Genomic DNA, 20,854 nt, shown 5'->3' on the forward strand with positions numbered 1-20,854 from the left:
GTACAAAGAATTGGGTTACGCTGATTGCATTTGTTAAATAAAATCCCTCTTAAAATTGTGTCCCACCCCTAAGATGTGTGCCATACACTGTAACCCCCTCTTCCGGCTTCCTCATTCCCCTACCCCATCCCTTGTATTGGCTCATCCATTGTCTTCATATTAGAATTGAGTACATTGGATTCTTGCTTCTCCATTCTTGTGATGTTTTATTTTTTATTTTTATTTTTTTGAGACAGAGTCTCATTATGCTGTCCTCAGTAGAGTGCTGTGACGTCTCAGCTCACAGCAACCTCAAAGTCTTGGGCTTAAGGGATTCTCTTGCCTCAGCCTCCCAAGTAGCTGGGAATACAGGCTCCTGCCAAAATGCTCAGCTATTTTATTGTTGCAGTTGTCATTGTTGTTTAGCTGGCCTGAGTTGGGTTTGAACCTGCCAGCCTAGGTGTATGTGGCTGACACCATAACTATTGTGTTATATGGGCACTAAGCCTCTTGTGATGCTTTACTAAGAAGAATGTGTTCCACCTCCACCCAGGTTAATACGAAAGATGTAAAGTCTCCATCTTTTTTAATGGCTGAATTGTATTCCATGGTATACATATACCACAGGTTTTTAATACATTCCTGGGTTAGTGGGCATTTAAGCTATTTCTACATTTTGGCGATTGTAAATTGAGCTGCGATAAACAGTCTAGTGCAAATGTCCTTATGGTAAAAAGACTTTTTTTCTTCTGAGTAGATGCCTAGTAATGGGATTTCAGGATCAAATGGGAGGTCTAATTTGAGTTCTTTGATGACTCTCCATACTTCCTTCCAAAAGGGTTGTATTAGTTTACAGTTCCATCAGGAGTGTAAAAGTGTTCCCTTTTCACCACATCCACACCAGCATCTGCAGCTTGGAGACACTGTGATGTGGGCCATTCTCACTGGGGTTAGGTGATATCTCAGGGTAGTTTTGATTTGTATTTCTCTGATGATTAGGGATGATGAGCATTTTTTCATATGTTTGGTGACCATTCATCTGTCTTCTTTAGAGAAAGTTCTATTCATCTCTCTTGCCCTGTGATCTATGGGATTGTTGGGTCTTTTTTTTTTTTTTTTTTTTAAGAGACGGAGTCTCAGTTTGTCACCCTTGGTAGAGTCCTGTGGCATCACAGCTCACAATAACTTCCAGATCTTTAGGCTTAGGCAATTCTCTTGCCTCAGTCTCCCGAGTAGCTGGATTGTTGGGTCCTTTTTGTTGATTAATTTGAGTTCTCTGTAAATCCTAGTTATCAAGATTTTGTTTGATTCATAACATGAAAATATCTTTTTCCATTATGAAGGTTGTCTATTTCCTTTGGTTGTTGTTTCTGTAGCTGTTCAGAAGCTTTTCTGTTTAATTAAGTCCCATTTGTTTATTTTTGTTGTCACAATTGTCACTGAAGTCTTCATAAAATCTTTCACCAGGCCAATATCCTCAAGTGTTTTCCCCACACTTTCTTTGAGAATTTTTATTGTTTAATGCTTTCAATTTAAATCTTTTATCCATTTTGAGTCAATTTTTAAAAGTGGGGAGAGGTGCTGGTCCAGTTTCAATCTTTTAGATGAGGTTATCCAGTTCTCCCAACACCATTTATTGAATAGGGGTTCTTGGGCGGTGCCTGTGGCTCAGTGAGTAGGGAACAGGCCCCATATACCAAGAGTGGTGGGTTCGAACCCAGCCCCAGTCAAACTGCCAGAAAAAAATAGCCGGGTGTTCTGGCAGGCGCCTGTAGTCCCAACTACTCCGGAAGCTGAGGCAAGAGAAACACCTAAGCTCAGGAGTTGGAGATTGCTGTGAGCTGTGACACCACAGCACTCTACCAAGGGTGATAAAGTGAGACTCTGTCTGAAAAAAAAAAAATAGAGAGTAGGGGTTCTTTTCCCCAGTGTATGCTCTTGTTTGGTTTATCAAATATCAGGTAGCTGTAAGACGTTAATTTCTTTTCTTTCTTTCTTTTTCTTTTTGAGACATAGTCTTGCTATGTTACCCTAGGTAGAGTGCCATTGTGTCACAGCTGACAGCAAACTCAAACTTTTGGGGTAAATGATTCTCTTGCCTCAGGCTCCCAAGTAGCTCGGAATACAGGTGCCTACCAAAATGCTCAGCTATTTTTTTTGTTATTGTCATTTTTTTTTTTTTAGCAGTCCCAGGCAGGGTTTGAACCCACCAGCCCCAGTGTGTGTGGCCATTACCCTAACCACTGAGCTGTGAGTGCTGAGCCAAGAGTTTGGTTTCATCTCATGGTTTTCTATTCTGTTCTAAATGTCAATGGCTCCATTTTTCTGCCAATACCATGCTGTTTTGATCACTATGGCCTTGTAGTATGGCCTAAAATCTGGTAGGGTGACACATTGCCTTGGGTATATGGGTTTTTTCTGATTCCATACAAAATGAAGAATTATTTTTTCCAAATCTTGAAAGTATGATGATGGTATTTTAATGGAATTGCATTGAATCTACAGATTGCTTTGGGAAGAATAGACATTTTGACAATGTTGATTCTTCCCAGCCATGAGCATAGTATGTTCTTCCATTTGTTAAATATAGTCTACTATTTCTTTATTTAGGGTTTTGTAATTTTCTTTGTAGAAGTCCTTCACCTCTTTTGAACACCTAGGTCTCCCTTTCTTTCTTTCTATCTTTCTTTCTTTCTTTCTTTTTTTGAGCTACTGTGAAGGGAATTGTGTCCTTGATTAGCTTCTCATCTTGGCTGTTATTGGTGTATACAAAGGCTGCTGATTTGTGACCATTGATTTTATATCCTGAGACATTACTGTATTTTTTGATAACTTCCAGCAGTCTTGTGGTTTAGTCATATTGTCAGCAAAGAGTAAGAGTTTGACCTCCTCTGGCCCTATTTTGAGGCCCTTTATTTCCTTCTCTTGCCTGATTGTATTGACTGGACAGCCAGCACTATGTTGAATAGTGGTCTTGATAGAAGACAACCTTGTCTGGTTCCAGTTCTTAGTGGAAAAACTTTCAGTTTTACTCTATTAAGTATAATATTAGCTGTGGGTTTGCCATAGATGGCTTCTATTAGATTAAGAAATGTGCCACCTATGCCTATATTCTTAAGTGTTCTAATTAGAAAAGGATGCCTAATTTTATCAATTGCTTTTTCTGTGTCTATTATGAGGATCATATGGTCCTTATTTTTGCTTCTGTTGATATGGTGAATTACATTTATGGACTTGAATATGTTAAACCAGCCTTACATCCCTGGGATGAAATGTACTTCATTTTGATGAATAATTTTTTTGATGTGTAGCTGTAATCTATTGTCTAGTATTTTATTGAGAAGTTTTGCATCTATATTCATTATTTAAATTAGTCTGAAGTTCTCCATTTTAGTTGGGTCTTTTCCTGGTTTTAGTATCAGGGTGACGTTTGCTTCATAGAACATGCTGGGGACAATTCCTTCCTCCTCAATTTTTTTTGGAATAATTGATGCAGCATGGGTATAATTTCTTCTTTGAAGGTTTGATAGAATTCTGGTGTGAATTCATCTGCACCAGGGCATTTGGGTGAAAGGAGATTTTCTATTGTTTCTTCGATCTCAGTTCTGGCAATTGGTCTGTACAAGAGATCTATTTCCTCTAGGTTAAGTCTAAGGATATGATGCACTTCCAGGCCTGAGAGGCAGATCTAGTAACTGTAGAATGGACTTTCTCTTTCCTAGCTTCTGTCAAACAAAAAATTTCCTATTTATAAGGTATCAAAAGGCACTATGAGTGCTAAGTGGGTTGTTCAGAGACAAAGTGACTAGCCTGGTTTGGGGGCAAGATGGCCGACTGGAGCCAGCTTTTGACAGAAGCTTCCATTCAAAGGGAAGGATAATGAACAGAAAGTACCCAATAAAGCTAAAGAGTAGGAGCTGAGCTGTGAGAAAAGAGTGAAAACTGCATGTCACCTCTGCTGAGGAAAGCTGCAACTCCAAGAAAGCAAATTTCAGGTACAAAACTCATCCCCCCCAAAAAGAGTCCATCCCCTCCCACAAAAGAGTTTTTTTTTTTCCTTGCTTGCTGTGGGTTTGCTACAGGTGAGTGGTGAACTGAGGACCTCTTGTCTCATCCGATGGGAGAGAGTTGCTGGAAGTGGGGACTACTTCTCCATAGGGACCCTGCTATGACCCTGAGCATTCTCTTGCCAGGCATGAAAGTTGAACTAACATTTTCCATGCCATTTTAAACTTCTAATCCACCCTTCCCCCCTTGCCTGACACTACAGACACCTGAACCGTGCAGAGACTGGAATGTCTGAGGTTCATTGCCAGGACTGGGTACTGCAAGGGAAGTGGTAGAAAAGCTGCACTGTAATAGTAAGCCCAGCAATAGTGTAGACAGACAAAGGGGTGGGAAGCTGTCGAGCTTGGCTCTGTGAGAGTGAAAACCAGCTGCAGGAGGCAGCTTGTGAGCTGACCACCTTGCACCTCACCCTGCCAGAACCTCCTCACATCCTGCACTCAGCCCTGCTCAAACCTCTGAGTGCCCCACAGCCATCCCTGCCAGAGCCACGCATCCTATGCCCCTCCCTGCCAGAGGTGCACACCCTGCACTCCACCCTGCTGCAGCTGCGTCCACAGTCCCACACCCAGCCCTGCTATAGCTGTTGCTCCATCTGCCTATCCGGCCATGGGAGCTGCCTGGGAGCAGCACAAGGTCACCTCCCATGAAGACTCAGCAACAGTAGAGCAATCCTGCAGAGGTCTAATTTTGGAGAGACACCTCCCCAACTCTGAGGACTGCTAGAGGAAGCCAGACCTCACCCTATAGGGATTCTAGTCCTGCTGAGTGGCTGGAGTAAAGTGTGGTAGCTGAGGGAGAAAATTATTTTCTGACTTGTTATCCCCAGGTTTGGACTGAGCTCAGGTGGAACACTCCCCAGTTGCCATTGAATGCCCAAGGCATTCAGCTCCTCCAGCTGGCTGTTGGCAGAGGGTGGTGGCTGGGCTGATGGGACATTGACTTTCCTTTGACTCTAGCAAGTGGAAAGCCCTGGCACATCTGTTAATTGGAGGGGAACAGGACCACAACCCTGTGGGGTTACCAGTGATTGGGTGTGAAAGAGAAGCAATGAGGGGAAAGAGCCACAAGCCCCCATGGCCCAACTCTGCTACTGGGCAGGCTTTTCTGACTCCATAGAGCACCAGAGCAAGCCACACTTTAGTAGCTAGTAGACCTCTGCTGTCTAGTTGCTGGAGACATTTTGAACTCTCCCACTTGAGAGTTAGTACTGTCTGGGTCAATTGGTTTGGAACTCCTAACCTGAGCCAATCAGCAAAGGACCCTCCAGGGTGGTACCCTGGTTGTGTGGTAGTGGGAAGGGTTGATTTTCCACTTCCAGTTGTTGCCCGTGGGGGGCAGGGTGACTTAGTTGCATGTAATTCTCCACAACTGAGAGTCCAACCTAGAGTCACTGACCCACTAGGAGTGGACAAAGATCAGCGGAATATAAGACAGAGTCATCTAACCACACCACACCAAGCAGGTCGCCAGAGTCTCAGGCTATAATACTGTAAGGGTCCTTTGCAAAGATGCAGGGGGGGAAAGCTATAGTCACCAGTCCAAGCTCCTTGGCAAAGGGCTGGTTAGCCACAACTCCAGGAGCCCCAAATCCAATTTCACCTTACCTGCCCATCTAGCTAAACTGAAAAATAATCATGGGGTGGAATCAGTGGAAAAAGTCTGGCAACATGAATAACCAGAGTAGATCAACTCCCCCAAGGAATGACAAAACAGACACACCAGATGATCCCATTCATAAACAAATGCCTGAGATGTCAGAAACAGAGCTCAGAATTTTCATGGCAAATAAGATTAACAAAATGAAAGTAAAGTTGGAATTAGAAATTCTAGGAATAATTCAAAAGTTGTCTCAAGAATGAAATGAATTCAAAGAAAAATTCATCAAAGATTTTGACACATTGAGAAAAGAATTTTCAGCCTTATGAGAAATACAGTAGAATTCCTCGGTAACAAAATGGAGCAGGCAGAAGAAAGAATATCTCACATCGAAGACAAAGCCTTTGAATGCTCCCAAATGCTCAAAGAGGAAGCGAAGTGGAAAGCAATAACAGACTGTTCTCTTAGAGATCTGTTGGACTACTCCAGAAAAGCAAATATTCGCCTTGTAGGAATCCCTGAAAGAGAAGAAGATGTTCCAAGAGGCACAGAAGCTTTACACCAAGCGATAATTGAGGAGAACTTCCCCAACATAGCAAGAGATACTGAAATTCAGATAGCAGAGAGTTTCAGAACCCCAGCACAACTCAGTTCAAATAAAGCCTCTCCCAAACACATTATAATTAACTTCACCAAAGCTAATATGAAGGAGAAAATTCTGCAAGAGGCCAGAAATAAGAAAACCATAACCTACAAGGGGAGGAATATTAGAATGACTGCAGATCTCTCCGCTGAAACTTTTCACACCAGAAGAGGATGGTCATCAACTCTTAAACTTCTAAAATAAAACAAGTTTCAACCCAGAATCCTGTATCCAGCTAAACTGAGTTTCATTTATGATGGAGAAATTGAATACTTTCATGCCATTCACGTGTTGAAGAAATTTTCCATAACTAAATCAGCTCTCCAGGATATTCTCTGTCCTATCCTCCACAATGAACAACACAATGCTCTACCATCAAAGTAAACTCACTCAGAAACTTTTGATAAAATCCCAACTTCCAAAGAGGTGAAAGGTTTAAAAATGTCCACTGGACATTCGAAAAACTTAACACCCAAATTCTACCAGACTTATCAATACTCTCAATTAATGTGAATGGCTTAAATTGCCCTCTAAAGAGGCACAGGTTGGTTGAGTGAATACAAAAACTCGGGCAAAATACCTACTGCATTCAAGAATCTCATCTTACTTTAAAAGGTAAATATAGACTCAAGGTGAAAGGATGGACATCTATAATTAAGGCAAATGGAAATCAAAAAAAGCAGGCATTGCAATTTTATTCAGACATGATAGACTTTAAACCAGCAAAAGTAAGGGAAGATAAGAATGGTCACTTCGTTTTTATCAAGGGAAACACTCAGCATGATGAAATTTCAATTATTAACATTTATGTGCCCACCAGAATGCTCCTCAATTTATAAAAGAGACTGTAACAGACGTGAGCAACTTGATTTCCTTCAGCACCATAATAGTCAGAGATTTTAACACACCTTTGGCAGTGTTTGATTAATCTTCCAATAAGAAACTAAGCAAAGAACTTCCAGACTTAAACTTAACCATTCAACACTTAGATTTAACAGACATGTACAGAACATTTCTTCCTAACAAAACTGAATACACATTCTTCTCATCAGCCCATGGATCATCCTCCAAACCTTATCACATCTTAGATCACAAGTCTAACCTCACCAAATTTAAAAGAATAGAAATTATACCTTCCATCTCCTCAGACCATCATGGAGTAAAAGTTGAAATGAGTAACAACAGGAATCTGCACACTCATACAAAAACATGGAAACTAAATAACCTCAACCTAGATGATAACTGTGTCATAGATGAGATTAAGAAGGAAATTACCAGTGGTGGACTCGGCGGCAACGGCAGCGGGCAAGTAGTTAGTTAGTTGTTAGTCAGTGTCAGTTGCTCGGCGGCAGAGGCTGAGATCATCGGGAAAAAGACTGGACAGGCGTCGTTGGTGGTCACTGCGGCGGCATATGTGCCCCTCAGGAAAAGAATATTTGAGGTCCATCTGTAAGGAAGGAAAAGGAAGAAACAACATAACGCCTAGAGCTGGAGTCAGTTAAACCAGTAAACATTGCTGTCTTGGAGAAGTTAAGGAATGATAAGCCAGGAAGAAAGGACATTCATCTTAGAAAGACACAAAGCACTTCGAAGTTTTAAAGGAATATAATGCTAATTGCTAAAACCACCTTTGTTACCAGAATGGATGGAATTCTTCATTTTTAAATGAATAGTTAGACCCGAGGCGGAGCAAGATGGCAGCCGAGTAACAGCTTCCTTGCATCTGGGCACTGTGAGTCTGGGGACATAGGACTCCAGGCATCTCTGGTGGGTGGGATCTGCCTGTCATCACCCCTGAGAGGATACAGGGAGTCAGCGAGAGATTTCTGGACCCCAAGAGGAGGACTAAAACTGCCGCACCCACGGCATATAGCCGTAGTGAGGCAGTGCTGTCCGCGTTACAGAACGACGGGAAGGTGGTTTGTGCTCCCCGAAGCTTTGCCCCCAGTGCCCCCAGTATGCACAGCATCAGAAATGTTGCCTAGCATGCTCAGTTACCCGCTTAAGTTTAAAGATTGTGGCGTCTACTCATGTGTTTGTCATCCTGTACCAGAAGTCTGTTTGTTCTAATAAATTGTCAATATGTACTTTCCTAAGAATGAGCACAATGCACTACTAATCCAGATAGAGCACAGCCTTGTGAGCTGCTAAACTCAGTGACACCAACAATGAGCACATAAAGATGTTTTCCCACCAGTGAGCTAAGACGATAAGCCCAAGGACATGAAATACAAATTATCTACATAAGTTACAAAGTCACTGAAACACATCCACCCACCATAAAGTCCTGTTCAGAACATCTTGTTTCACCAACTGTCACGCATAATAAAAATCAATAGGAAAAATAATACTTGTCAAGGAATTTACTCTAAATCAAAATTATAATTATCAATAACAATAAGATCAAATAGTAAATGTAGAATTAGTCAAGCATTAACGTAAAGAAGATGTCAAGCTGTTCTAAAAAGATAATAAGAAACTGAGATAGGAGGAAGCGGGCAGAGTTGACTAATAACCGCCACCCTCCGGAAGCGGAACGTTAAAACATAACAATGCATGATAAATCACACTTGTAAACGCAAAGATAACCCGCACACGTAAGCAAAAAGATTGCATTATGTAAGCTCTGTAAAAATGTATAAATACCAACATGTGTACCCAATAAATTCACAGCTGCTTCCTTCATCACATGCTGTGTGGCAGTCTGTCATCTTTCCTACGCCGACCTCTCAACTTTCCTCGTTCCTTCTCCCTGCACTCCCTCGGACTGAAGGCCACCGACAGGGCGGTCCGTTGCATAAAACAGTGGAAAACCAGCAAGTGGTCGCATGTGTTCAATCCGTCTAAACCTGCCTGCAACTGTAAGTTCAGTAGCAGAGAGACTGCAAACAAGAAAGGCCTTACCTGTGAACTATTTTGGTGTCTTTGGACTTGGCACTCAGCTGAACTGCCTTGGGGAGAGCCTGAGCAGGAGTGCGGAGAACTTTGGCCTTTGTCTAGGGCCCCAGTCTGAGCCACTGAGCCAGACGGAGCTAATAGTGTTTGGCTCTGAGTCACAGGCAGCCATTCTGAGCGATCTGCCCCGGCAAGCTCCGCCCTCAGGGTTGCAGAGCTAGAATTGGGTGGGAGCCGGTAACCCAGCGACCAAGTAGCCTAAGGGCGGGGTCTGAGCTGCCTTGCAGCCCTAACCCTCGGGGGCAGAGGGAGACCAGTTTTGGCACATAGGGTAAGTGGATAGCCACTTCAGCAGTGATTCCAGCGACAAGCACTTCCCTGGGAAAGCTTCTGCTCACCAAGTTTACAAGTTCAAAGTGCCTTTTAAGTGGGCTGAACAGAGATTTAGGGTGTCTACCTGCTGGGGTTTGAGAAACTAGCAGCCTCCAGTCATATCAGAACTGTGATTGACATCTCATACCCCAGAAGACCATGTGTTGCCCAGACAACATGCAATAACATATACATACTGCCTTGTTTTTGGTTGTGTTTTCTTTTTGTCTGTTTATTTTGATGTTGTTGATTGTTGTTTTGTTTTTCAAGTTCAACCTTTTCCATACAGATCCTTTTTCTTTCTCAATTTTTCTAGTTTAATTATAATTTCCCATTGCTGCCTATTTCAATAATTAGAACTTCATTTTTGCTAGTGTTTCTACTGCTGTTATTTTGTTTTCCACCCAATTTTATCCCGTAAAGTTTTCTGTTTGCTTGTTTTGGTTTGATTTATAGCATTTTTGTCTTTCCTCTCTACTTGGTGGAGGTGGGGTACTGTGTCTGATCAGGTTAGCAAAGAGCTGCTGACCTCAAGGGAACCACCCAACTGGGCACCCCCAGAAGGTGGTTTTTCTTTTAAGGTTGTATCAAAGTACCACCTACTGTACACCTAAATTGCTCTGTCTCCCTCTTTCTGTGCCTCTCTTCTTTTTATCAATATTCCTTTTACCCACCCGCCTCTCCTTTCTCTATTTTTCTTTTTTTTTCTTATCACACGGACCTCCTTTCTTTCATCCCATTTTTGCTCTTCAAACTTCTCACCTTTCTGGTCCTGTAACCCGTGGTCCACAGGCACGAAAGCAAGAGGAAGTGAAAGGAAAACTAGGGCAAGGAAACAGATAAAAGGAATCACTCATGAGGAAGAATCAGCAGAAAAATACAAGCAACATGAAGAACCAGTCCAGAACAACCCTGCCAAGGGACCATGAGGTAGCTACTGCAGAGGATTCCACCTATAAAGAAATGTTAGGAATGACAGAAAGGGAATTAAGAATACACATGTTGAAAACAATGAAAGAAATGGAAACAATGAAGGAAACTGCTGATAAAGTGGAAAATAACCAAAAGGAAATCAAAAAACAGAATCAAATAAGAGATGAACGATATGAAGAATATAAAAAGGATATAGCAGAGCTGAAGGAAATGAAAGAGTCAATTAGGGAACTTAAAGATGCAATGGAAAGTATCAGCAACAGGTTAGACCATGCAGAAGAAAGAATTTCAGAGGTAGAAGACAAAGTTTTTGAGATAACTCAGATAGTAAAAGAGGCAGAAAAGAAGAGAGAGAAAGGAGAATGTTCACTGTCAGAATTATGGGACTTTATGAAGCGTTCCAACATACGAGATATAGGAATTCCAGAAGGGGAAGAAGAATGCCCCAGAGGAATGGAAGCCATACTATAGAATATTATAAAAGAAAATTTCCCAAATATCACCAAAGATTCTGACACACTGCTTTCAGAGGGATATCGGACCCCAGGTCGCCTCAACTCTAACCGAGCTTCTCCAAGACACATTGTGATGAACCTGTCCAAAGTCAAGACAAAAGAAAAGATTCTGCAAGCTGCCAGGAGTAAGCGCCAGTTGACCTACAGGGGCAAATCCATCAGAGTGACCGCAGACTTCTCTAATGAAACTTTCCAAGAAAGAAGACAATGGTCATCTACCTTTAATCTACTTAAACAGAACAATTTTCAGCCCAGAATTCTGTACCCTGCTAAGCTAAGCTTAAAAATTGACGGAGAAATCAAATCATTTACGGACATACAAACATTGAGGAAATTCGCCACAACAAGACCAGCTCCACAGGAAATACTTCAACCTGTTCTGCACACTGACCACCACAATGGATCAGCAGCAAAGTAAGAACTCAGAAATTAAAGGACAGAACTTAACCTACACACTGATGCAAAAGATAAAACTAGGCAATGGACTTTCACAAAACAAGACGAATAGAATACTACCACACTTATCAATTATCTCAATAAATGTTAATGGCTTGAATTCCCCACTGAAGAGACATAGATTGGTTGACTGGATTAAAAAACACAAGCCATCCATTTGCTGTCTGCAAGAAACACACCTGGCTTCAAAAGACAAATTAAAGCTCCGAGTCAAGGGTTAGAAGACAATTTTTCAGGCAAATGGAATTCAGAAGAAAAGAGGAGTTGCAATTTTTTTTTCAGATACATGTGGATTTAAAGCAACTAAAGTCAAAAAAGACAAAGATGGTCACTTTATATTGGTCAAGGGAAAACTACAACAAGAAGACATTTCAATTCTAACTATTTATGCACAAAATTTAAATGCTCCCAGATTCTTGAAACAGACCTTACTCAGTCTGAGCAATATGATATCTGATAACACCATAATAACAGGGGACCTTAACACTCCTCTTACAGAGCTGGACAGATCCTCTAAACAGAAATTAAACATGGATATAAGAGATTTAAATGAGACCTTATAACAACTGTGCTTGATAGATGCATATAGAACACTCCATCCCAAAGATAAAGAATATACATTCTTCTCATCACCCCATGGAACATTCTCCAAAATTGATCATATCCTGGGACACAAAACAAATATCAACAGAATCAAAAGAATTGAAATTTTACATTGTAGCTTCTCAGACCATAAGGCACTAAAGGTGGAACTCAACTCTAACAAAAATGCTCGACCCCACTCAAAGGCATGGAAATTAAACAATCTTCTGTTGAATAACAGATGGGTGCAGGAAGAAATAAAACAGGAAATCATTAACTTCCTTGAGCATAACAACAATGAAGACACAAGCACCAAAACCTGTGGGATACTGCAAAAGCAGTTTTGAGAGGAAAATTCATCACTTTAGATACCTACATTCGAAAAACAGAAAGAGAGCACATCAACAATCTCAGAAGAGATCTTATGGAATTGGAAAAAGAAGAATAATCTAAGCCTAAACTCAGTAGAAGAAAAGAAATATCCAAAATCAAATCAGAGATCAATGAAATTGAAAACAAAAGAATCATTCAGAAAATTAATGAAACAAGGAGTTGGTTTTTTGAAAAAAGAAATAAAATAGATAAACCATTGGCCAGACTAACGAGGAATAGAAAAGTAAAATCTCTAGTAAGCTCAATCAGAAATGATGAAGGGGAAATTACAACTGATCCCACAGAGATACAAGAGATCATCTCTGAATACTCCCAGAAACTCTATGCCCAGAAATTTGACAATGTGAAAGAAATGGATCAATATTTGGAATCACACCCTCTCCCTAGACTCAGCCAGGAAGAAATAGAGCTCCTGAACAGACCAATTTCAAGCACTGAGATCAAAGAAAAAATAAAATATCTTCCAACCAAAAAATGCCCTGGTCCAGATGGCTTCACTCCAGAAATCTATCAAACCTTCAAGGAAGAGCTTATTCCTGTACTGCAGAAATTATTCCAAAAAATTGAGGAAGAAGGAATCTTCCCCAACACATTCTATGAAGCAAACCTCACCCTGATACCAAAACCAGGAAAAGACCCAAACAAAATGGAGAATTTCAGACCAATCTCACTCATGAATATAGATGCAAAAATTCTCAACAAAATCCTAGCCAATAGATTACAGCTTATCGTCAAAAAAGTCATTCATCATGATCAAGTAGGCTTCATCCCAGGGATGCAAGGCTGGTTTAACATACGCAAGTCTATAAACGTTATCCACCATATTAACAGGCAAAAATAAAGATCACATGACCCTCTCAATAGATGCAGAAAAAGCATTTGATAAAATCCAGCATCCTTTTCTAATTAGAACACTGAAGAGTATAGGCATAGGTGGCACATTTCTAAAACTTATTGAAGCTATCTATGACAAACCCACAGCCAATATTTTACTGAATGGAGTAAAACTGAAAGCTTTTCCTCTTAGAACTGGAACCAGACAAGGTTGTCCTCTGTCACCTTTACTATTCAACGTAGTGCTGGAAGTTCTGGCCAATACAATTAGGCAAGACAAGGAAATAAAGGGAATCCAAATGGGAGCAGAGGAGGTCAAACTCTCCCTCTTTGCTGACGACAGGATCTTATACTTAGAGAACCCCAAAGACTCAACCACGAGACTTCTAGAAGTCATCAAAAAATACAGTAAAGTTTCAGGATATAAAATCAATGTCCACAAGTCAGTAGCCTTTGTGTACACCAATAGCAGTCAAGATGAGAAGCTAATTAAGGACACAACTCCCTTCACCATAGTTTCAAAGAAAATGAAATACCTAGGAATATACCTAACGAAGGAGGTGAAGGACCTCTATAAAGAAAACTATGAAATCCTCAGAAAGGAAATAGCAGAGGATATTAACAAATGGAAGAACATACCATGCTCATGGATGGGAAGAATCAACATTGTTAAAATGTCTATACTTCCCAAAGCAATCTAGCTATTCAATGCCATTCCTATCAAAATACCAACATCGTACTTTCAAGATTGTAAAAAATGATTCTGCATTTTGTATGGATTTGGAAAAAAACCCGTATAGCTAAGGCAGTTCTCTGTAACAAAAATAAAGCTGGGGGCATCAGCATACCAGATTTTAATCTGTACTACAAAGCCATAGTGCTCAAGACAGTATGGTACTGGCATAAAAACAGAGACATGGACCCTTGGTATCGAATTGTTAAGCAAGAAATGAAACTAACATTTTATGACCACCTAATCTTTGATAAACCAAACAAGAACATACCTTGGGGGAAAGAATCCCTATTCAATAAATGGTGTTGGGAGAACTCGATGTCTACATGTAAAAGACTGAAACTGGACCCACACCTTTCCCCACTCACAAAAATTGATTCAAGATGGATAAAGGACTTAAATTTACAGCATGAAACAATAAAAATCCTCCAAGAAAGCATAGGGAAAACACTGGAAGATATTGGCCTGGGGAAAGACTTCATGAAGAAGACTGCCATGGCAATTGCAACAGCAACAAAAATAAACAAATGGGACTTCATTAAACTGAAAAGTTTCTGTACAGCTAATGAGACAATAACCAAAGCAAAGAGACAACCTAAACAATGGGAAAGGATATTTGCATATTTTTAATCAGACAAAATCTTGATAACTAGGATCTATAGAGAACTCAAATTAATCCACATGAAAAAAGCCAACAATCCCATATATCAATGGGCAAGAGACATGAATAGAACTTTCTCTAAAGACGACAGACGAATGGCTAACAAATACATGAAAAAATGTTCATCATCTCTATATATTAGAGAAATGCAAATCAAAACAACCCTGAGATATCATCTAACCCCAGTGAGAATGGCCCACATCACAAAATCTCAAAACTGCAGATGCTGGCGTGGATGTGGAGAGTAGGGCACACTTTTACACTGCTGGTGGGACTGCAAACTAGTACAATCTTTCTAGAAGGAAGTATGGGGAAACCTCAAAGCACTCAATCTAGACCTCCCATTTGATCCTGCAATACCATTACTGGGCATGTACCCAGAAGGAAAAAAATCCTTTTATCATAAGGACACTTGTACTAGACTGTTTATTGCAGCTCAATTTACAATCGCCAAAATGTGGAAACAGCCTAAATGCCCACCAACCCAGGAATGGATTAACAAGCTGTGGTATATGTATACCATGGAATACTATTCAGCCATTAAAAAAAATGGAGACTTTACATCCTTTGTATTAATGTGGATTGACGTGGAAGACATTATTCTTAGTAAAGCATCACAAGAATGGAGAAGCATGAATCCTATGCACTCAATTTTGATATGAGGACAATTAATGACAATCATGGTTATGGGGGGAAACAGAAAGAGGGAAGGAGGGAGGGGGTGGGGCCTTGGTGTGTGTCACACTTTATGGGGGCAAGACATGATTGCAAGAGGGACTTTACCTAACAATTGCAATCAGTGTAACCTGGCTTATTGTACCCTCAATGAATCCCCAACAGTAAAAAAAAAAAGAATAGTTAGACCCATTGGAGGTAGAGGAAGACTAACAAGTCCTTTCCTATTCTTTACTTAATCAATGTTTAACCCCTGCTACCCATCCCCCAGGTAGAGACTTAATGAGTGTGTATTCGCAGAGGTAGAGAAAGAATAACAACTATAATTCCTGGAGCGCTGTGCTAGATTGGAGGCGTGTTATAAAGGTCCCTTGAAGGAACATATGTAATAACAATATGCAATAACAAAACATCATTCATAAGTGAGCGCAGAGGAGGGAATACCAAATACCTACACACATCCTGAATGGGCTCCCCAGGCTAGCCCAGTAAGCTATGAGTGCAAAAGGGAACTAAATGCTGGAGTATTCTGAGCACTGAAGAATGTTAATGGATGCACTGTCCCTTTGAGGACATTGAGAAATTGTTAATTTTATAGCTAAAATTCAATATGAGATCTTGTCCATCTGCTGCCATTTGAATCTGTGATAATTATCCAAACTCAAATAATAAACAAAGCGAAATGGAAAAAAAAAAAGAAAAGAAGGAAATTACCAAATTTTTGGAACAAAATGAAAATGAAGACATGAATTATCAGAACCTCTGGAATACTGAAAAGGCAGTCCTAAGAGGGAAATTTACAGTGTTGAAAGCCTTCCTCAAAAGAACGGAAAGAGAGGAAGTCAACAACTTAAAGGGACATCTCAAGCAACAAGAAAAGGAAGAACATTCCAATCACAAACCCGGCAGAAGAAAAATAACTAAAATTATAGCAGAATTAAAGGAAATTGAAAACAAAAGAATTATACAACAGATCAATAAATCAAATAGTTGTTTTTTTGAAAAACTCCATAAAATAGATAAACCTTTGGTTAACCTAACCAGAAATAAAAGAGTAAAATCCCTAATTTCATCAATCAGAAATGATAAAGACCAAATAACAACAGACTCCTCATAAATTCAAAAAATCCTTAATGAATATTACAAAAAACTCTATTCTCAGAAATATGAAAATCTGAAGGAAATTGACCAATACATGGAAGCACTCCAGCTTCCTAGTCTTAAAGGAAAAGAAGTGGAAATGCTGAACAGACCTATATCAAATATTGAAATAGAATAAACTATACAAAATCTCCCAGAAAGAAGAGTCCAGAACCAGATGCCTTCTCATCAGAATTCTACAAAACCTTTAAAGAGGAACTGGTACCTATATTACTTAACTTTTTCCAAAACATAGAAAAAGAGGGAATACTTCCCAACATATTCTACAAAGCAAATATCACCTTGATCCCCAAACCAGAAAAAGACCCAACTAGAAAAGAAAATTATAGACCAATATCTGTAATGAATATTGATGCAAAAATATTCAATAAGATCCTAGCAAACAGAATCCAACAAAACATCAAACAAATTATACATCATGACCAAGTGGGTTTTATCCCAGGGTCCCTAGGCTGGTTCAATATATGTAAATCTATAAATATAATACATCACATAAAAATAAAAAATAAAGACTATATGTTTCTTTCAATTGATGCAGAAAAAGCTTTTGATTATATCCAACATTGTTTCGTGATCAGAACACTTAAGAAGATAGGTATAGAAGGGACATTTCTTAAACTGATAGAGGCCATCTACAGCAAACCCGCAGCCAATATTGTTACTGAATGGAGTAAAATTGAAATCATTTCAACTTAGATCAGGAACCAGGAAAGGTTGCCCATTGTCTCCACTGCTTTTCAACATTGTAATGGAAGTCTTAGCCATCACAATCAGGCAAGAGAAGGCAATCAAGGGTATCCAAATAGGATCAGAGGAGATAAAACTGTCACTCTTCGCAGATGGTATGATTGCATAACTGGAAAACCCCAGGGACTCAATTACAAAACTCTTAGAAGTGATCAAGGAATAAAGCAGCATCTCAGGATACAAAATAAATACTCACAAATTTGTTGCCTTTACATATACCAACAACAGTCAAGCTGAAAAAACAATCAAAGATCCTATTCCTTTTACAATAGTGCCAAAAAAGATGAAATATCTGGGAGTATACCTAACAAAGGACATAAAAGATCTCTATAAAGAGAACTATGAAACTCTGAGAAAAGAAATAGCTGAAGATGTTAACAAATGGAAAAACATACTATGCGCATGGCTGGGAAGAATCAACATTGTTAAAATGTCCATACTACCAAAAGCAATCTACAGATTTAATGCAGTTCCTGTTAAAGCACCTTTGTCATTCTTTAATGATGTGTAAAAATTAGTACTTCATTTTATATGGAAACAGAAAAAACCTCAAGTAGCCAAGACATTATTCAGAAATAAAAACAAATCAGGAGGTATCACGCTGCTAGAGTTCACACTTTACTATAAATCTGTAATGATCAAAATAGCATGGTACTGGCACAAAAATAGAGAGATAGATGTATGGAACATAATTGAAAACCAAGAGATAAACTCAGACACTTATCATCATGTGATCTTTGATAAGCCTATCAAAAAAATAAATTGGGGAAAAAATTTCTTATTTAACAAATGGTGTTGGGTGAATGGGCTGGTGACTTGTAGAATGAAACTTGACCCACACCTTTCTCCTCTAACAAAAAATTGACTCTCACTGGTTAAAGGATTTAAACTTAAGACATGAAACTATAAAAATTTTTGGAGAGAGTGCAGGGGAAACACTTGAAGAAATTGGCCTGGGAGAATACTTTATGAGGAGGACACCCTGGGCAATTGAAGCAACATCAAAAATACATTACGGGGATCTGATCAAACTAAAAAGCTTCTGCACTGCCAAGAACACGGTAAGCAGGGGCCCGGAGATCACCCGCCGCTGGCGCCAGGCTCCCCGCAGGCTAGGAGCGGAAGCCGCTTTCGGCGGGCGGACTCCGGGTGCCACAGAGCCCGGCCAGCCCCGGCAACGGCAAGGCGCAGGGAGGGAGCGCTTGGAGGACCCCGCTATCCCGAACGAGCGGTTGCCCGGAGCGGGCAGCCCGGCCAGGGGAAGCAGTGGCGGCCGACCCGGCTGGGCTGGGGTAGAGCTCCATGCTGGGTAGAGCTCCATGCCGGTGTTGTGTTGCCGGTGCTCTCTGGCTGGTCATTTCAGAAACTACAGTGACAGTGAAACTCAAGAAGAGATTTTTAATTCCTTAGTGCAATATTTTGGTGATAATTTGGGGCAAAAAGTTAAAGCTATGCCATTAGTTGAAGAAATGTCTTTACTTGAAGATTCATCAGTGACTTTGCCTGTGGTAATAATAGGAAATGGACCCTCAGGAATATGCCTTACTTTTTTTTTTTTTTTGTAGAGACAGAGTCTCACTGTACCGCCCTCGGGTAGAGTGCCCTGGCATCACACGGCTCACAGCAACTTCTAACTCTTGGGTTTACACAATTCTCTTGCCTCAGCCTCCCGAGTAGCTGGGACTACAGGCGCCCGCCACAACGCCCAGCTATTTTTTTTTGTTGCAGTTTGGCCGGGGCTGGGTTTGAACCCGCCACCCTCAGCATATGGGGCCGGCGCCCTACTCACTGAGCCACAGGCGCCACCCAAGAAGAGTTTTATTTATTTATTTATTTATTTGGCCGGGGCTGGGTTTGAACCCACCACCTCGGCATATGGAACCGGCGCCCTACCCCTTTGAGCCACAGGTGCCGCCCGAATATGCCTTTCTTATATGTTATCAGGCTACAGACCATATTTATCATCAGAAGCAATACACCCAAATATATTCTTACATAACAAATTAGAAGAAGCAAGACATCTTTCCATTGTTGATCAGGATTTAGAATACTTGTCTGAGGGCCTTGAGGGCCGATCATCCAACCCAGTTGCAGTACTTTTTGATACACTTCTTCATCCAGATGCTGACTTTGGGTATGATTATCCATCTGTTCTGCACTGGAAATTAGAACAACATCATTATATCCCTCACTTAGTTCTTGGTAAAGGTCCACCTGGTGGGGCTTGGCATAATATGGAAGGCTCCATGTTGACGATCAGCTTTGGAAATTGGATGGAGTTACCTGGTCTTAAATTTAAAGATTGGATGTCAAGCAAACGAAGGAACCTGAAAGGGGATGGAGTTATGCCAGAAGAAATAGCTCGCTACTATAAACATTATGTGAAAGTCATGGGTCTTCAGAAGAATTTCAGAGATAATACTTATATAACCTCTGTATCAAGACTTTACAGAGATCAAGACGACGATGACAGTCAAGACAGAGATATTTCAACAAATCATTTACAGATAGAGGAGACAAAATTTATCAAGAGAAACTGGGAAATCAGGGGTTATCAGCGAGTAGCAGATGGTTCTCATGTTCCCTTCTGTCTCTTTGCTGAGAATGTAGCTCTGGCAACTGGAACATTGGATTCTCCTGCTCATCTGGAAATTGAAGGGGAAGGTTTTCCATTTGTGTTTCATTCAATGCCTGAATTTGGAGCTGCTATAAGCAAAGGAAAGTTGCGTGGCAAATTGGACCCAGTGTTAATTGTAGGTTCTGGGCTCACTGCGGCTGATGCAGTACTCTGTGCTTACAACAATAATATCCCTGTGATACATGTATTTCGCAGACGAGTAACCGATCCAAGCTTAATTTTCAAGCAGCTTCCCAAAAAGCTTTATCCAGAATACCATAAAGTCTATCATATGATGTGTACTCGGTCATATTCTGTAAACTCAAATCTTTCATCTGATTATACCAGTTTTCCTGAGCACCATGTGCTTTCCTTTAAGTCGGACATGAAATGCGTTCTTCAAAGCATCTCTGGATTGAAGAAAATATTTAAACTTTCTGCTGTGGTAGTGTTGATAGGTTCTCATCCTAATCTGTCTTTTCTGAAGGAACAAGGATGTTACCTAGGCCATAAATCAAGTCAGCCAATCACATGTAAGGGTAATCCTGTGGAAATAGATACATATACCTATGAGTGTGTTAAAGAAGCCAACCTTTTTGCATTGGGTCCTTTGGTTGGAGACAATTTTGTTCGATTTTTAAAGGGAGGGGCACTGGGTGTTACACACTGTTTAACTACAAGACAGAAGAAAAAGCAGCATTTATTTGTTGAAAGAGGAGGAGGAGATGGGATAGCGTAAAGCAAGTTTAGAAGAAATTTAAGTGGACAGTTTACCATTAAAGATTTTTTTTTTTTTTTATTGGTTAGGGATACTTTTATTTTATTTTTTTTTTAATTTTTTTATTAAATCATAAGTGTATACAATGATATGATTATGGGGCATCATACATTCACTTCATAAACCATTTGACACATTTTTATCCCAGTGGTTAACATAGCCTTTCCGGCGTTATCTCAGTTACTGTGCCAAAACATTTATATTCTACATTTACCA

The 20,854-nt window shown here is 40.2% G+C and overlaps 1 protein-coding gene across 1 annotated transcript; it reads left to right on the forward strand.

The window, feature by feature from the left end:
* Positions 1–18,562: 18,562 nt before the first annotated feature.
* On the forward strand, positions 18,563–20,615 carry LOC128577278 (oxidative stress-induced growth inhibitor 2-like). The gene is made up of 2 exons (XM_053579448.1): positions 18,563–18,776; positions 19,161–20,615. The coding sequence occupies exons 1-2, from the start codon at positions 18,563–18,565 to the stop codon at positions 20,597–20,599; spliced, it is 1,653 nt and encodes a 550-aa protein (XP_053435423.1). The 3' UTR covers positions 20,600–20,615.
* The last annotated feature ends 239 nt before the right edge of the window (positions 20,616–20,854 follow it).

Source organism: Nycticebus coucang, chromosome X, assembly GCF_027406575.1.
Source record: "Nycticebus coucang isolate mNycCou1 chromosome X, mNycCou1.pri, whole genome shotgun sequence".
NCBI lineage: Eukaryota > Metazoa > Chordata > Mammalia > Primates > Lorisidae > Nycticebus > Nycticebus coucang.

What these genes read in the sequence shown, in the direction of transcription:
- LOC128577278 (XM_053579448.1), top strand. Translation starts at nt 18,563, where the DNA reads ATGCCGGTGTTGTGTTGCCGGTGCTCTCTGGCTGGTCATTTCAGAAAC. An exon ending in AATAGGAAATGGACCCTCAG is followed by an intron (nt 18,777 to 19,160) that starts GAATATGCCTTA and finishes CAGGTGCCGCCC; the next exon opens with GAATATGCCTTTCTTATATG.